This window comes from Melampsora larici-populina, assembly GCF_000204055.1.
Source record: "Melampsora larici-populina 98AG31 unplaced genomic scaffold MELLAscaffold_123, whole genome shotgun sequence".
Lineage (NCBI taxonomy): Eukaryota > Fungi > Basidiomycota > Pucciniomycetes > Pucciniales > Melampsoraceae > Melampsora > Melampsora laricis-populina.
In genome coordinates, this window is record NW_006768887.1 from 18,615 (window position 1) to 37,892 (window position 19,278).

The 19,278-nt window shown below is 38.3% G+C and overlaps 2 protein-coding genes across 2 annotated transcripts; one reads left to right on the forward strand and one right to left on the reverse strand.

The window, feature by feature from the left end:
• Nucleotides 1–6,963: 6,963 nt before the first annotated feature.
• MELLADRAFT_69872 (uncharacterized protein) lies at nucleotides 6,964–8,380 on the reverse strand (the record flags this gene model as incomplete). Its single annotated transcript, XM_007419057.1, has 7 exons — nucleotides 6,964–7,125; nucleotides 7,156–7,224; nucleotides 7,256–7,467; nucleotides 7,540–7,569; nucleotides 7,663–7,740; nucleotides 7,920–8,091; nucleotides 8,240–8,380. 7 exons carry the CDS (start codon nucleotides 8,378–8,380, stop codon nucleotides 6,964–6,966), a joined length of 864 nt encoding a protein of 287 aa, XP_007419119.1.
• An 8,872-nt stretch (nucleotides 8,381–17,252) lies between these two features.
• Nucleotides 17,253–17,816, forward strand: MELLADRAFT_114203 (uncharacterized protein; the record flags this gene model as incomplete). Its single annotated transcript, XM_007419053.1, has 1 exon — nucleotides 17,253–17,816. One exon carries the CDS (start codon nucleotides 17,253–17,255, stop codon nucleotides 17,814–17,816), a length of 564 nt encoding a protein of 187 aa, XP_007419115.1.
• Nucleotides 17,817–19,278: the final 1,462 nt, after the last annotated feature.

A 19,278-nucleotide genomic window follows, 5' to 3' on the forward strand; every position in this document is an offset into this window, starting at 1 on the left:
ATGGAATAACAATTCAACCAGCACACTAAAATAACAATAAGGCAGTTGGAATAATTATACCACTGCACTGAGAGTTGGGCAACAAACCACACCCATGACACCGACTTTTGAGATGGACATACAGTCACCGCCATAACACCCCTCAAACCCCCCCCTCTTCATAACTTGCAACTCATCCCCAGCCATCTAAATTTATCATTTGGCTGTAATGGTGAACCAGCTCTTCAGTTCTATGTACTCTCTTTTGATTTGCTTCATCTCCAAGGTGATCCTCTAATTTACCTCTTGGTCAAGGTGGCTCTAAATCATTATATCTTAGTTTATGGCATGATTTGATTCATTTCAAAACTTCCAACATGTCAGTCTTTCTCAATCCTCTTCGTCTTCCTTCTTTTGCTTCTTCAACCCATTCATATAACAAATTTGTTGCTTGTCAAGTCCTGAATCTCAACCTGATTTGGTATTTGGATGGAACCTGTTCACCCAATTGATAATTCAATCTGAGGGGTCTTAATTTGGTTCCCCTTGTGATTTAGATGGATTCCATAAATCAAAACTCTGCTAGCAACCTATGACTCCAAAAAGTTACCATTACAGTTGTTGGTCTTCCCTTACTGACTGAATTCTCCTCTCGATTCAACAAATGATTTCTGGTGTTGGGTGAATGTAGTGGTCAACATTTGTTTGTCTTATTTCTTGGCGAGTCATTTTGCCAATAAAATTCTACTTGGGGTTAGCTGCGGTGTGTATCCTCCTTTGTCTATTTTAACAACCCATCCAATTTATTTTATAAATATTCCGCATTGTTTGACCCAATTTTCAATGAACCAATTGTGATGTTTTAACTGTATTCAATTCGTTTGAAACAAAACTGATGAACTCATGAATCTTTGACCAGTTACTGACCCATTGGTGGACTTTTCCCCTGATGTTGAAATCAACCAAACAACAGTGACAATTGAAATTGATTTGAAACTTGATTGTAATTGAACTAAAATCTTGAAAATCTTGAATAATCAAGTTTGGCAAGTAAGAAAATGTGATTTGGCAGTATGTACAAACCAAAAGCAGTAGCATTCAACATTGATGGACCCAAATGACAGTGTTCCAAAAAACAAAAGGCGAGTCTTGCTACGGGACGCAGTCCCAGAGTCCTCAGGGACCCGACGCTCCTGGCACTTTTGGCAGGGGGAGCGCCAGGTCTTGACACCCAGAGCCTAAAGCCCCCTCTCAACCTGACACTGGTAGGTGATATCCTCCCTCAAGGGGAGAAATCCGCCCTGAAAAGATGATTCCAGAGACATTGTGAGCAGTATTCTCCCCCAAAGGGAGGAATCAGACACACAATCATCATTTCCAAGCTGTGCATGGACACATCCTCCCCTAAAGGGAGGAAGTGGAAGCAGACGCACAATCATCATTCCCAAGGTGCGCTTGGCAATATCCTCCCCCAAAGGGAGGAATTGGCCAAGACTAAGGATGGACTTGATGTGTATCAAGACATCCCCCACCCGCTGTAGCAATCAGGAGTGACCCAAGAAGTACATCATCAAGTAGGCCAAATGTTCCCTCCATGGGAGGAATCCACCATACACACGTATCACAGATACTCTTAAGTAGCTAAGTAGCTGAGTAGCTGAGTAGCTGCCTATGTGGGAACATTCTTACACTACACAAATGCCTGGGGTGCAAAGGAATTATAGAAATATAGTACTATATTTCTATAATTGGCTGAATTGCACCATGGGCAATATGAAAAAATCTTGACAATTGACTGAAATGCACAATGGATTATTTGCAAAAATCTGATTGTAGTGACCTATCCTAGCACCCGCCCCCCGCCCGGAGGACGGGGGGATTGTACCAAGTGTACGCTTTTTGGCAGGAGCGTACACTTTTGGCCGTCCCGGGGCCCGGAGCACCTAAAAAGGTGTACGCTTTTGCGCAATGGGCCCCAAAAAAAGGGCAAAGGCCGCCAAAATTGCATTTTGGCGGCCTCAAGCAGCGCACAGAAACCAGGCAAGGCGGCCCATCCGGTAATCAACCTCATGATGTAAAAAAGACAGTTTCAATGAGGCCGCCATTTTTCATTTTTGGCGCCTCCCAGTCTGGTCCTAATGATCAAGCGTGACATTTGTGAGGCCGCCTTTTTTTGTTTTTGGCGGCCATCCCAAATGTGCTTAGGTGAACAAAACCCCACCTTCCACATTGCAGATATGTTAACTGCTTCATGTATCACATATTCCTAGAGCATCACTTTTGAATTCTAGCGGGTCAGGCCTATCCTCACACTGAGGAGTGCCCATATGAGGTCCAGTGCCATATATCACAATGCAATGACTTAATTTTTCCACAGTACCATATTAACCAGTGCTGGACCTCAGAATTTGAGCTTCTAGCTACGGGACAGAGTCCCGTAGCCCTCCGTGACAGTACGCTGTAGAACTTATAACCCAACAAGGGTTATACAGAGCTGGAAGAGGATAATCTACTAATATAATGACTAGTAGAAGTTGTCTAAGGACTGCTCTTCTAAAACAACACAATCAGAAAGAGCTCTGTTGTATTGAGTACTGATAAGGCACCAGAGAAATGTATCTTCACACGTATTTTAACTTCAAAAGCACACTTTGTATTACTATCAACACTGCTATAGTGTTATTCCCAATTGATAACTAAAGAAAATAAGCAATATCTGATTGATATTATTCCCAATAAGTCTTTATGACTATAATACTAAAGTAAATTTCTCTTTATAGCTGTAATAAAGGGCGTATTTGAGTGACCAGGTACTATTAAAATAAGTTTATGATGATAAACAAAATAATAATGGCGTAAATGATAAAGAAAAAAGGGGAACAACAATCCCAAAACCCTCTCAAAGTATATATAACAATGTACTAGAACTTTTACAATGGTCAACAGCCTCAAAACCAATCAAATCCGCCCAAAATTCCCTAAAAACCCTATGATGACGCAATGTAATGATTTTGTTACTAATAAATGATGTAATTTTCACAGCTAAAAGTGATCAATGGCGCAATAATATGATGTACAGCACTTCTTATTATGAATACAGGTGATTTTTTCCTTGTAAACCAGCTGAAAACCAATTTTTGAGATTACGAATTTTTTCAGATGGGCTCCAATTTTTGATTACTAAAGTGCATCTTGTAGCCCACATGTTACTGATCATTTCTGACACCTACATGACCTACTTCTGATGAGTGATGAGTAAGATATTGAGTTGTGAAGTTAAGGTTTTTTGGTGTTACATGTGACTTGTGACTGTAAATTCGAGATTCACACCAATTCTTTATTTGCCTTATAACTTTTTACACACACCTCCGTTACTAATGATTTAAAGTTCGTACATTATGTAATCCACTCTTCTGCGTTGAATGAGCCATCTACCAACCTATTCTGACGTCATTTGACATATGTAATTAGCTGAAAACCTCCATTTTCCACGAATTTCACCCATTTTCTTCACTTTTCACAGCTACTACTCTCTTTTTCTTGCTCATGTAATATGACATCATCATCTATAACCTTAAAAATCCCGGAAAATCCTCTTGGCAACCTTAAATTCCATCACTACCACTATTACACATCCAAACTACACGTGTACCTCTTGTTTACCAACTTCAAAAAAGTACCTTTTCCCTAATAACTTTTGTTTCTACTTATCAACCTTGAAGATTAAAATTGTCATAGTATAATATAATGTTGTTCTTTCATATTCTAACCTCATAATACCCATAACTTTATTTTTACTAACCTAAAAACCATTTTCCAACCTATGTACCTATATTTTCGAATTTTTCTTATGTTTTTCTTTCTTTCTTTTTGTAATAAATTTGTAAGTAAACTATAATGATCTTATGTATAATGTGAAATAAAAATGATGTAATGTTGACCTAATGACCAATACATAAGCCTACAAGAGCTTCAATTGATCAAAAACCTCCATTTTCGAATTTTCTTTCCTGCTGAAACCTGCTAATAAACTGGTAAACTGGTAATTGTGAATTTTTTAATTGATCCCATAAATTGATCACCACAACGCTCCGTACGCTTTTTGGCCCAGTGTAGAACTCTTTCAGTACACCGCTGAAAGCAGAGCCCAGAAGGGGAGGAATGAAGACACAAACAACAACACACACAATCAAAAGAGGAATAAGTCTTGAGACGGTGAATTGAAAGACTTCAAACAAGAAAGAAATGCCCTTCTTAAAACAGGGACTTTGATTACTGATGAATTAAATTTAAGACCTACAAGTCTTTGGATTAATAAGAACAAGGCTAAAAGAGGACAATAAAAGCAAAAGTAGCACTATCTAGGCGCACTCAGGCACCTTCAAAATGAGCAAATGAGTTTCCAACTCAACCAGAAATTAATTAAAAGATGAATAAGGGTCTTATTATTATAAAATTCCAACTTTCACTAGTTGTTTACCTGAATAATAATAATAAAAGATACAAGCTTATTCTAAAATTCTAGTAATTGTTTTTGCTAACTAAAAGGCTCCCACAGCGAGGAAAAGAGACACTTGACTATATCAAAATTGAAACACACCCAAAAAGAAAGTAGGACAAAAAACATACCTCAAACTCAAAATTCATCTTCATACAACTTTTTCACACAATAACTCTCAATGAACCCCCAAAATAAAGTTGATAGAAAGATTCATCACACACAAATTGACAATCTACAAACTTTCAGGCTCACAAGCAGCACTATAACTTAGCTGTGTACCACAAAAACCCAAATTTCTGCCATTTTCCCTCCAAAGCTGAAATAAGATAAGAAAACGGGACCATATAAAAAGTCTGAAGACACAGAAAGAAATCAAATTTTTTGCTCTACAACTTTGCTCAGCCAAGCTAAACTCTAACTCTAATGGTTGGTAGTGTAAATTGAGATTGAAAATTGAAGGAAAAATTTGAAATGGGGGTTTTGTCAGCTTACCACCCCATATTACCACTTAAATTGATAAGGATGATGCTTAAAATTAAAGTTATTGGAAAATATGCAAAAATAGAATCCACCCCAACTAACATCTACCCTGAAATGGTGCTGTGGTGCCCTTGAATTCAAAGTTTCCAGCCAAAACTATGCGTTTCTCAGTTTTCAAAAGTCATTTTCGAGTTTCGTAATGTCTGAAGTGTTCCTGTGTCAAATTTAATTGTAATTTTCAATGTTGCAGTGCCAAACTATGTTGTTGTATCATCTACTAAGGTGCCCTTTTAACTTTAAACCCTAAAGCTTATCTCAGTTTACCACCACCCTACTTTTTCTCCAAGTCCTCAATTTTTGAAATTCAGCCTTGTTCAAACCCATAATGAAAAACCCATAAAATCCTGTATACCTTAATAAAACCATGTAAAACCCATAATTTTCGAAATTTCCACTTAACAACTATGTACTCTACATATTCCATACACCCTTAAATAACCCATACCTCCTAAACCTATAAAATAAAAAAATGATAAAAATAAAACTAAAATTCATAATTAAAAGTTAAAAAATTAAAATTTAAAATAGAAATCATAAAAAAGAATCTAAATCAATAAAATAAGATAAAACGTATAGATTTAAATTTATATTGATAAAAAAGTAAAAAACTTAATTAAATCATAATAAAAAAAATAAAAATTAATTATAATAATAACAATACAAATCAAAACTACATTCAAACTGCAGTTTTGATTACCACAGCCTCCCCCAAAACCCAGCAATGCCCCCATTGCATCCATTTTGCCAAACTCAACTTAACATATATGTCAAACTACACATGTAGATCAAAATCAAGATATTGAGACTACCCTTCAAGACACTTCATAAACAGCCTCTCCGGAAAAATCTCAACCTTTTCACTCAATTCAGTCAACCAGTATCCCCAATGAGGATGTTATACCTCATCTCAATGGACCATTCCTCAATGGAACACGAGTCCCTCTTAAAACTTGAAAGTTTTCAATGTAGCTTCTCTCCGAACAACACCAATCGAATCAAGGACTTTCCCTATTACTTTGTTATCAAAAATTGTAATTGTTCTAATCTTTCAATTTCCTTCACTTCCCCTATCTTCCTATCCCAATCTTATTCAAGTTTTACAAAACCCTGTTAACAGCTTAGATACTGACTGCTTTCTGTTTTGTTTTCTTACGTTGGTGTGATTTGATTAATATGCTCTTTTAGATATCATGGAAAACACTCCGACCGCTCCTCACAAGCAACGCGAGTCCAAATTGAAAAAGATGGTGGCGAATCGGTACTTCAAAAAGCGTCACAAAACGTTTGACCGTCCTCCCAATCCTCCAGTATCTTTGCCTAAACACTCTTTGTTCAAACGGATCCCTTCAACTCTGAAGAAGAATTGAATTGCCGATTCAGAGGAGGACAACTTATTAACCCCTCCTCATGCTCAATCTCCCTACGAAATCACCACCGCTCCTGTTGTGATAGTTCCTGACTCAACTACTACTCCAGCTCCAGCTGATGGAGGAAGAAGATGAATTGATGGAGGGTGATGTTGAGGTGGATGGATGGAGGAAGGAAGGTGTTGAAGTAGATGGATGAAGTGAAGACAAGCTGAGTGGTCTAATACACTCACTTGAATCATTGTGGACTTGGTGTTCTCGTGTGACGGTGCAGGGCCATGCGGTGTGCCCCTGTACAACAACTCTTTTCAATATCTTTTGAAAGTCTTTGTGTGTGCACGTAGACATGCTACACAAAAACTTACATGGTGCAGAGAGATGTTGCTCATTATATTTCATAAGGGGCCTCTCCAGGGCTGCGTTCTCTGAAGGTGATAAACATTGCTTCTTGTGTGAATGGAAGCCAATTACCTTGGTGGCTCCGCTCATACCAGTATCTGACAAAGTTGAATAAAATGTTGATATTAGTGATTAATTTTCTGAAGGAGGCAAAGGTAGATGTGATTAAGTATAATCTTACTTTGGCCACTGGTATATTGAACATCCTCTTTGTGAGGTTGAACTGAAATAGTCAAATCTTGAAGTAGCCTTGTGTTTATTGGTATTGGAGTTCTGCAAAAGGGTTGATTCTTGGTTCTTGATAGCCTCAACTAGCTTGTCTGAATCTCTGAGGTTGACCTATTGCATTCGTGGATAAATCAAACATACCAGATAATCAAGCATATGAGATAAGGATGGTTCAGTAGGAGACAGGAGTGAGTCAGAGCCAGTGATTAACTGGTGGATTTGCAAGGAGCTGAAACTACACCTGATTGCAAGGACATGTGGTATGTTTGTACATGGCTTCATCCGTGTCTGCCTGGACATTACATATATAATAAAGAGCTTTGATACGACACGGGTTTGCTCCTGAATTAACAGCATCCTTGCACAAAACAATTCCTCTGAGATCTTCACATGGATCAGGTGTTTGAACCAGCTCAGGAGTAACATTTTTTGGATCCATGACAAGACTCATATCTACCCAAGTTGTAGTAAATCAAAATTATTGTATATAGACATAACAAGAAAAAAAAGAAAGGAAAAACTCACCTGGGGCAGCTTGATTGCCGGGGGAAAGCTCTATTTGAATCCTGTGCAGTAGCTGATTGAGGGGATAGAATCAAAATTATTATACATAGATATGGAGAGGACAAAAACAAAGGAAAAACTCACCTAGGTCAGCATGGTGGCCAAGGGCAAGTTCGGCAGGGTCATGCGCAGTAGCTGGTTGAGGGATGACCTCATGCATATCTAGCCAAGTTGTAGAAAATCAAAATTATTATAAATAAATATGGAAAGGAAAAAAATGATCATATCAGCATCAGCATGGTGGCTGAGAGAAAGGGTCATGGAATTTGATGTCTTGTCCAAATCCCACATGATCCAATCTCCGCCCAGATGGGTAGGTGATGCAGAAGAAGTTGTATTACCAGCTGGCGTCCAAATTTCTAGATAAGTATTTAGATCCCAGCATTTAGGATGCACCACTGAAAGGGAATTCAATACATTGATGTGGCAACGTGGGAATGATAATCTACCAGATCCAGCCTGATACGCCAATATATGACACAGCTTAAGGATCCCTAGACCAACCCTGGGGGCCTACAGGGGATAAAATGAAAGGTCAATATCCTGGCTTATCATCGGATATGGCAAAAAATGATACAGACCATCACACTATTGTATTCCACAAAGGCAAACCACATTGAAGCTTGTGAAGTTTGATCCTTGATTAGTATTATGCTCCTACTCCGTTGGAGAAAAAGCCAGTAGCTGGTTGTGATAGATGAGTTGCAATGTCTTTTCCAGTAGCATGCATATCTATGCCTCTCGATAATATCTTCTTAGATAGAGTATCACCAATATGGTCCTTCCCATCATTGGTTGACATTGTGATAGGAGATTTTCCATTGGTTGTACTATGTTGAATCTTGATTGAGTATTCTGAAGTTGGTGGTTGCAAGGTACAAAGTTGCTTAGGAGCATGAAGATGAACAAACTCATTTGCCGATTGCTGATTCTTAAACTTGGGACACCCAACCCGGCTTTGATTATCTGGACTTTGAGGTGGAAATGTTAGAATTTCTATCTTACAACCAAGTCTACTTATAACTGCCTGAAAATTGACTTCCTCAGTGTCATATGGTATGCCAATGAAGAAAACTGATTTTTTTTTTGTTTGGATATGGCTAGACTGAGGTTCAGTAATAGCTGATTTGAATTATTCATCAAAGTACTCGGAGAATTAAAGATGGCTTGTTGAAGATGAATGATGAGATTGAGTTGTGGTAGTTGAAGAAGTGAACCAAGTAGATTTTGAATCTAATTGAAAATTGGTAATCAATCAGCAATAAAAAGGATGATATAACAAAGTCCTTTCTAGATTTGGGTCTGAGAGGTTAAAAGAACACTTGAAGAAGTGAACCAAGTAGATTGTGAATGTATTTGAAAATTGGTAATTGATCAACGATAAAAAGGATGATATAATGAAGTCCTTTCTAGATTTGGGTCTGAGAGGTCAAGGATCTAGGGCACATGCCTGGTGAAATTGTTTGGCGTGCACAAAATATAATGATCACATGTGTTGCTCATGTTGGAGGTTTAATTGGCGGGTATAAAGTATGAGCGTCGGAACCATATTCTGAAGCACAGAGCAGTGGAGAAGCATGTCATTGTGAGTTTGGGTAAGTTTGGGTGATTTTGGGTGCATTGAAAGCACTGATTCAAATGTTTACCATCAATTGTGGCACTTGTGCATGAATTGTGAGCTGGATGTTTTTGGTGGATTGATCTGCATACAGTTGACTCCCTTGAAATCCATACCTTTTTATGGACCCCAGTTGCTATGGATTGTGTTTTGAGGGAGATGCTTGTTCTGATGAAGATTCGGGTTTCATAGTGGATAAGAAGATTAGGATCACTTTATGAGGTGAACCGCCAACAAATGCGTATACTACATCAAGAGCCTGAAGCGGTTTAAGAAAAGCTGCTGGACATATACTTCTTCCTAGTGCACATGATTCACAGAGAGGTCAAGACCTGATTTTGGAATTGATGCCAAAAGGACATTGGGCTGCTTTCTCAAGGTGTTTCTCACATGGATGAGCTAAGTGCTTGTCCCTTATATCAGAAGTGAAAAACACATTATTTGATCTGGTAGTCTTGAATTTTAATTTTCAGGATCAGGAGCTTGTTAATAATATTTCCATCTAAAGCAACAGTATCACTATTCTTAAGTACAAATAGATGACTATTACAGTATACAAGCTGGGCACCTGTTTTCCAGGATGGAGCAAGTGATAGACAATTATGAGGGAGAAATGGAACATGAAAAGCATTGACCAAGTATTTCATCAGTAGAAATGTGATTTGAACTTTTGTCTATACTTTTGATCAGTTTTCACGTCTTTGAATTGTCATAGGATTCCCTCTACTTGTATCAGTTGACATGAGCATTTGGTGATGTTTGATAGTTAATTCTTGAATTTGTGATTTAATTTCTTGTTCATGAATCAATTTCACTGAACAATTAAGCTCAAGTTGAACTTTCTCTACAACTTCAACAGCTTGAGCTTTATGAGATTTGTGGAGTTGAGTATAGTCTGGAAAGTTTGGCTTTGAATTTTGAAAACCGATTTCAACTTTTGATTTTTCAAAACCAATTTCAGGCTTCCAACTTCAAAATCAATCTCAACCATTCAACTTCAAAACTAAATCAATATAAAATCAATCACTAACTTCATTTTCAAACTGTGAAATAGCTTTTGGATTTTGAAAACCAAAAATATATTTCAATTTTTAAAACACATTCAAAATCAATTTGCAATTTACAACTTCAAAGAAATCAAAAAGATAAAAATTCAAATCAAAATCATATCAATTCCTTAATCAGTCAAGAAGTAAGTACAGAAATGAGATCATTTTCATTTCATTAAGAAAACCTTTTGAACAAAATCTAAACTAATGAATTTTCTTCATTAAATCAAATATGAAAATATAATTTCAAATCATAAGTAGAAATCATTTCAAAACCAGAAGACATTTTAATTTTATATCAATTCAAAACCAAAAATTCAAAGCTACACATTTCAAAATTCATTTTAAGACTATTAAAAATAGAAAGAAATTTATCAAATTCAATTTTAATAAATATAATCATAATCAAAGATCACTGGTATACAAATTTATAAGATAGCAAATTCAAATTTATTCAGTTGATATTTTAGATTGAATCATGAGAGTAACATAAGATGCACCATGTCATTTTACTTGCAAGAAATGTTTGAACAAGAATTCTGATCTTGAAGAGGCTGCTTCAAACTGTAAGCGTGAAACAGTTTACATGTCATGTGGTCCTTGTGTAATGACCTCACTAAAGGGATATGCTTATACTGTACATCCACACGTCTCATATTATCCTGTGCTCAGTTGTACTTCTTAATCCTCATGTTGCAATCTAGTTATTAAGGCATCTATACCTTGTTGCGCTATTCTCTCAAGTCAGGTTCTAACATATTGCAACATCTTAAACTCAGTAGAATAGACGCATTCAAGATCAAACGAAGGAAAGAAGAAATAAAGAAAATCGAAGAAGTTATCAAAATTTTAAATTCAAATCAAGAAGAAACAAAGTTCAGATCTCAAGTTTAACCGAAGCATTTAAAGTAGATATCAGTACAGATCAAAAAAGTTAAAGTTTAAATCAACAATAGGATTACAAATCAAGTATAAGAAGAAGATCGAACCAGTACCCCGCAAAACTCTAATTATCAAAACCCTCTCACCACGCCTGAATTCAAGATCCCCCACGAAGATCCTTCGGAAGAAGACGAACAGTCTACTGAAGGAACTCAACTAGCTGGAACTATGTCGTCTATCAGCTTAGAAGATGTTATGAAACAACTGGCTGAAATGAACATGAGATTGAATGAAGAAACATCCTTGAGACAAAAAGTTGAAAAAGAACTACAGCAGCTTAAACAAGAGAAACACAAATCCCAACAACAACGTGCAGCTGAAGATCAATTCAACCCTACGTCGTTCCAAAGTATTCCTAACCCTACGATGCAAGCCCCTGTTCAACAGATGCAATCAGGCCAAACCGCTCTACCACGAACGCATAAAGTCGCTACTCCAGACAAATTCGATGGCTCTAAGGGAACTAAAGCGGAGATTTTCTTAAATCAGTTAGGGTTGTACATGCAGCTTAATTCGTCGGTATTTGCAAATGATCAGGCAAAAGTAGCGTTCGCCCTGTCCTACACAACGGGAAAGGCGAACATCTGGGGGCAGTCGTTTACGGATCAACTCCTAAATGGAGACAATGCTCATATGGTCACGTGGCAACGCTTTGTAGAATCTTTTAAAGGCACATTCTTTGATAGCAAAAGAGTTTCGAAGGCGGAAAAGGAAATTCGAGCTCTGAAACAAACCAAGACAGTTTCGGACTATTGGATCAAATTTTCGGAGTTATCGTTGGTTGTTAAATGGCCCGAGGAAGTTTTGAGATCGCAATTCAAACAAGGCTTAAAATCCGAAATTTCAGTTTATATGATTAGAGATGTCTTTGAGTCTGTGGAGGAAATGGCAAGAGTAGCGATTAAATTAGACAATAAGATTCATAAACGTACTCCAGAGGGATCGAGTGTATTTACAAGTGGTAATCAAAACGCCTCAATGTCTACGCCAACGGACCCCAACGCCATGGACTGTTCAGCGTACCGTCTAAACATATCAGCTGAAGAATACAAACGTAGAGGTTCAAATGGAGCTTGTTATGGATGTGGAAAAGATAATCACTTTATTGCGGATTGTCCCTAGAATAGAAGACAAAGTGGAAGAGGAGGATATTCAAATTCAAGAGGCAGTTATTCAACTTCAAGAGGAGGATAAATTCAAGGATCAGTGAATTAGAAGCTCAATTGAAAGCACGTATAGATGAACTGGATGCTAAAATCACGGGAGGAAGAAATGAGAGTAAAGAAGAAGGAAGAGCAGATGTGTCAAAAAATGGAGGAGCTTGAGTTTGAATGTTGTGCATACCTCGAGCTTACAAAATTTATTAGGGTTAGAAGATAATGTCATTGATGAATTAGAAATGAAAGACACTCGTATTATTGATTTGATATCACTTTTTGACCCAAAGACCGCCACAACAAAAACTGCGAGAGCTTTAGTGGATAGCGGAGCTACTCACGAAGCCATGAGCAGAAAATTTGCATCTCTTTCCTTCTTTGAAACCACCCCACTACCCCAGAAGAGAAGTGTCACTGGATTCAGTGGCCATGAGTCGATAATCACGCACACTGGTGACTACCGAGTCAACGACAACGACAATGAGACGACATTCTTAATCACTTACTTGCGAGACAAGTACGATGTTATTCTCGGAATGCCATGGATCAGACGAAATCACAAGACCATCGATTGGGAACTTGGACGCCTCAGGCCATCAACCAATCACGAAATTGCAGCTGTAAGGTCAGCTTCGTCCCTGCCGAAAACCACCTCGATGGACCACGATAGGAGGCCAGAGAGGATTGCTAGGTTCAGTGACGAGGGGGTGCAAGTCTCAAAAGACTTATTATCACCCCCGCAATGTGAGTTTGATATTCCTTTTTTAAACCAAGTTGAAAAATCAGTTAGCGATCAAGATTCTCCTTTAGAAATCTCTTACAACACAGAAACACAAACTACGACAGTGACAAAACCTTGCCGACTACTAGCCACGAAGGAACTTCAGCCGAAAACCACTCTGCCACCACCGTCACAACCCTTGCAGGACCAAGAATGGAGCCCAAAAAGGGAAGCTAGGAATGGTGATATGGGGGTTAAGCTAACAAGCTTGTGCAAACCCCTGCAGAGTGAGTTTGATACAACCAATGTCTCCTCCGTCCTTAGAAAAACTGGCAAGCATGTTTCTCTTGGACAAAGATTAAACCTCACAGGAACCCGGTCAAAGTCACAAACATCTTACGCCAACATCCATCGACCGACGAAAGCGATGATAGATGCAGCTGAGACATCTTGGAATGTATCAACAAGACTAGCGGTAGAAGCCTCTAAAGGTAGAACAGAAAAGACAGCGGCTGAATTAGTGCCTGAATGCTATCATGAATACCTAGAAATGTTTGAAAAATCAAATTCAGATGTCTTACCTCCTCATAGACCTTATGACTTCCGAGTAGACCTACTTCCAAACGCAACACCTCAAGCAGGAAGGATCATACCCTTGTCACCGAAAGAAACAGAAGTACTCAGTGATATGATTGAAAAAGGGTTAGCAAACGGAACACTAAGAAGAACTACTTCACCTTGGGCGGCTCCGGTATTATTTGCAGGAAAGAAGGACGGTAATATCAGACCCTGTTTCGACTATAGAAAACTCAATGCCTTAACTGTAAAGAACAAATATCCATTACCCCTGACAATGGAATTAGTAGACAGTTTACTCGACGCAGACAAATTCACTAGCTTAGATATGCGTAATGGCTACAACAACTTGAGAGTAAGAGAAGGAGATGAAGCCAAATTAGCTTTCATATGCAAATCAGGACAATTTGAACCTTTGACTATGCCCTTTGGGCCTACAGGTGCTCCGGGATTCTTTCAGTTCTTCATCCAGGATATACTCAAAACTCACCTTGGAAAAGACGTGGCAGCTTATCAGGATGACATATTAATTTACACAAAGCCAGGAGTAGATCATCAGAAAGTAGTTAAGGAAGTCTTAGATATATTAAAAGCTCAAAATGTTTGGCTCAAACCGGAGAAGTGTAAATTTTCAAAAAAAGAGATAGCTTACTTAGGATTAATCATCAGTAGGAATCAAATTAAGATGGATGACACCAAGGTTAAAGCGGTACGAGACTGGCCAGCACCAAAAAACTTATCTGAAGTTTTAACGTTCCTGGGATTTTCGAACTTTTACCGGAGATTTATCAGTCACTTCTCAAAGATTGCAAGACCACTTCACGAATTATCTCAAGATGGAGTGAAATTTGAATGGACAACTGGAAGAAATGAAGCTTTTGAGAATTTAAAATTGGCATTCACGTCGGCTCCGGTATTAACAATTGCTGATCCTTATAGACCGTTTGTACTCAAATGTGACTGCTCCGATTATGCACTAGGAGCAGTCCTATCTCAAGTCTCAAGTCTAGATGGAGAATTACATCCAGTGGCTTTCTTGTCTCGGTTGTTAATCAAAGCAGAACGCAACTATGAAATTTTTGATAAGGAACTGCTAGCGGTGATATCGGCATTCAAGGAATGGCGCCAATACTTAGAAGGCAATCCAAATCGTTTGAATGTTATCGTATATACCGATCATAAGAATTTACAATCTTTGATGACAACAAAAGAACTCACCAGAAGACAGGCTCGTTGGGCCGAAATACTTGGCAGCTTTGACTTCGAAATCAGATTTTGACCGGGAAAGAAGTCGGCAAAACCAGACGCTCTTTCTCGAAGGCCTGATCTGAAGCCAGAAGACGGTGATAAATTAACGTTTGGTCAACTTCTTAAGCCAGAAAACCTACCTTGCGACGCCTTTATTGAAGAACTAGACCTTGTAGACTCGTGGTTTATAACTGAAGACACTTCGCCAATACAAATTGAAGAACTGAACTCACAAAACGAATTTTGGACTGATGAGCGTATTATTGAAGAGATCAAGCAGAAATCAATTGAAGATGAAAGAGTATTAGATATCATCAAGCTATGCAATGAAATGCCTAATTCAAAGCTGTTGGGAGGATACTCTTTAAATGATGATGTCTTATATTTCAACGACAAACTGGTAGTCCCTGACGATGATAACATCAGACTTCAAATACTGAGATCTAGACATGATAGTCTTTTAGCTGGCCACCCAGGAAGAATGCGTACTCTCATGCTGATCAAAAGGTCCTTTTACTGGCCTTCGATGCAACGGTATGTAAACCAATATGTTGATGGATGTCACTCGTGTCAAAGAGTGAAGAGCAGAACTAGCAAGCCGTTTGGAAGCCTTCAACCCCTGCCAATTCCCGAAGGACCGTGGTTAGACATATGCTACGATCTCATCACCGATTTACCAAGCTCAAATGACTTTGATAGCATATTAACGGTGGTTGACCGCTTCACAAAAATGCCTCATTTCGTGGCGTGCAAGAAATCAATGAACTCAGAAGAATTAGCCAAGTTAATGCTGAACTCGGTTTGGAAGATTCACGGGACACCAAGAACCATCACCTCGGACAGAGGCAACATCTTCATTTCGAAAATAACGAAGGAAATGAATAACCAGTTAGGCATCAAGACTCAGGCATCGACTGCGTATCACCCGCAGACAGACGGTCAATCAGAAATCACTAACAAGGCAGTTGAACAATATATCCAACACTTCACGTCCTACAAACAAGACGACTGGCAAGATCTGTTACCTATGGCAGAATTTGCGTATAATAACAATTTACACGTATCCATTGGCATGTCTCCTTTCAAAGCAATTTTACGGGTACGATGTGAGCTTCACGGGGACCCCGAGTACTGACCAATGCTTGCCTATTGTTGAGGACAGAATCAATAACCTGAAGGAAATACACGACGAACTCAAAGAAGCAATGCAGGAAGCACAAACTAATATGAAACATCAATTCGACAAGAAAGTTCTAGCAGCTCCAAACTGGGAGAAAGGTCAACTTCTATGGCTCAGCAGAAAACATATATCAACAACTAGACCCATCGCTAAGTTCTCACATAAATGGCTTGGACCTTATAAGATAATTGAAAAAGTGTCTACTAACGCATACAAATTACAGTTGCCAAAGGAAATGAACGACGTTCATCCGGTTTTCCACGTTAATTTACTCAGAGAATACGTCAAGAGCAAAATTGAAGGACAAGTTGAAGAACCACCGCCTCCAGTAATAATCCAAGACACAGAAGAATTTGAAGTGAACGAGGTTTTAAACAAAAGAAGAAGAAGAGGAAAAATAGAATACTTAGTTAGCTGGAAAGGTTATGGACCTGAGAATGACACGTGGGAACCTGAAAATGCTTTAATGAATGCGCAAGAAGTTGTCAATGATTTCAATTCAAAATATCCTCAAGCTGAAAACAAGTATTATAGGAAAAGGGGAAGAGTGAGAGGGTAAGGCTTTTTCCCACTGGGTTTTTTAATGCCAACCCGTGGAAAGATACCTGACCTGTCAAGAGGGGGTTGAGGTATAAAGGGGGAGTGATGTAATGACCTCACTAAAGGGATATGCTTATACTGTACATCCACACGTCTCATATTATCCTGTGCTCAGTTGTACTTCTTAATCCTCATGTTGCAATCTAGTTATTAAGGCATCTATACCTTGTTGCGCTATTCTCTCAAGTCAGGTTCTAACACCTTGCAAGAAGAAAAAGTCTAAATGGTGGGCTTCTGATACTTGTGAGTCTCTATCTCTTTCAGTTTGCTTTGCTGATTTATCACTGATATATTTTGATACTTATGAACAGCTTATCCTGAGGGTCATCAACATGCGTATCAAGGTGAAATCAATGATTTAGAGCAACCAGTGGTGCATAAAACAAAGAGTAAGGCTAAGAAGGGTTTAGAAGAAGAAGAAGAATTACCAAAGGTGGATAAAATAAAGGGGAAGAGGAAGATGATAGAATATTTAGGAGATAGTGATGATAATTATAGTATTCAAAGGAAAGAGAAGAAGCAGAAAATAATTTCCAATGCTAGTAATTAAAACATTCATCTTATTCTCAATGCACTTGACCAGATGGAAGGACCTTCCAACGCTATACTGGAAGAAAACAACATGAGCAAGACCACAAATAGAACTTATAATTATGCTAAGAATAATAAAGTTAGTTATGACCTTGATGAAAATTCAGTAGGGCGTCTCTTTAAATACTTTCAAGATCAGAAGGCCAAGTATCCACATCAATTAGAAGTTGATCAATATCAATCACAATCTGATCGAGAATTACAATGTGAAGATATCATTAATTTTGAAACTCCCACACAACATGAATTAGATAATCCAAATGATTCAATGAACTTTTATACTGATCATGATCTTGTTGAAAGTCATGCATATTCAGCTATGGATATTGATCAGAATGAACATGTACAGAATACTGCAACAAACCAACTGGAGATTGATTTAACTCTTGAAGATGATACTATTGGTCAAGTTTCCCAATCAGACACCACATCCATTCCCCCTCCTTCTATCCCATCTCGCTTATCTCCCCCACTCTTTTCTGGGTTAGGGTTACAAGGTAGCCCCAGGATCCGGGTTGAAAGTGCATGCACTGTGCACCTTGTTGCATGCACTTAGGGGCATGCCCGGCTGTGCATGCACATGGATGTGCATGTATGCATGCAGGTGCTGGGGTGCTGGGGTTATAGGTGCATGGGTGCATGGGTGCATAGGGGCATGGGGCATGGGGAATGGGGAATGGGGCATGGGGTCATAGGTGCACGGGTGCATGAGGGCATGGGCATGTATAGTATAAAAGAGTTAGACCCACGACAGCCAATGTATGCAAAGCTAAAGGACCCTATCAAGAGCCAACACAGAAGGGGTCCTCAATGTTGGTAGGAGGAGTCAAAAACTCAGGGTTAGGGTTATTCGGATTCGGATTTGAGGATGACAGAACCAACGGTGATGCCATACAAAGGTTTGAAATGAAAGAATATTTCAATAGAGTAAAAAAAATTCAAGATTAGGTGCTCATAACCTGTTGGACTGAAGCCAAAACAGAAATCAATCTTAGTGCACTTACGGAATGCGAGAGGTGTCAAGGTGACAGTGCAAAAATCAAAAAACCAAAATCACAATACCCGGGTGCAAAATTCAAATACTGAAGATAAAACTACAGAAAATACTCAAATACAGGGCGAAAACCCCTGTACTGGAGTAAAAATCATGGCAAAAACCCCTTTCAGACCAGGTTACGGTCCAAATTTCAGTAGATTTACAACTTGAAATTCAACATTTGTCACCCCATTGTCGCATTCACACAAAAAGTCCCGGGAAAACCACAAAAGAGGAAATCAAAAATCAAAAATCAAAAATCACAAAAACAAGTCAAAAATCAAAAAACAAATGTCGATAATCAAAAAAAGACAATCAACAAACTATAAACAAAGACCCCAAATACAAAAACTGCACATTAGATGATGAGAATTGTACAAACCACCTCTCTACCTCTCAACCAATCACACAACCCATACACCACACACCATCACCAATCATCTTAGTCATTCTTCCAACTTTTGTCATAGTCTCTACCCATCCACTTGTTCAACAAAACCTACACTACACCGAACTTCTTCGATTGTCTTCACTCTTCTTCATCCTTCTTTGATCATCTTCACTCTTCTTCATCCTTCTTTGACTGTCTTTGCTCTTATTCATCCTTCTTCGATTGTCTTCAATCTTCTTTGATATTCTTGGATTGGCTTCACCCTTCTTCGATATTCTTGGATCAGCTTCTTTGTTCCTTAGTGTTCTTCCATCAGCTTCAATCTTCTGTAATCTTCTTTGATTGGCTGATACAGGATTATGTAGAAGAGGAATAGAAGGTACACAAGATAGTTCATTACATGGGCTTTATTCAAGTAAGATATTGCACAAAAGGTATTGATATGTATTTTGAAATAATATGATTACTCTTTTTTCTTCTTTTTCTTTGTTTTCTTTGTTTTCTTTTTTCCTTTTTTTTATTCTTTTTTCTTCTTTTCTTTGTTTTCTTTTTTTCTTCTTTTCTTTGTTTTCTTTTTTTTTGCTTTTTCTT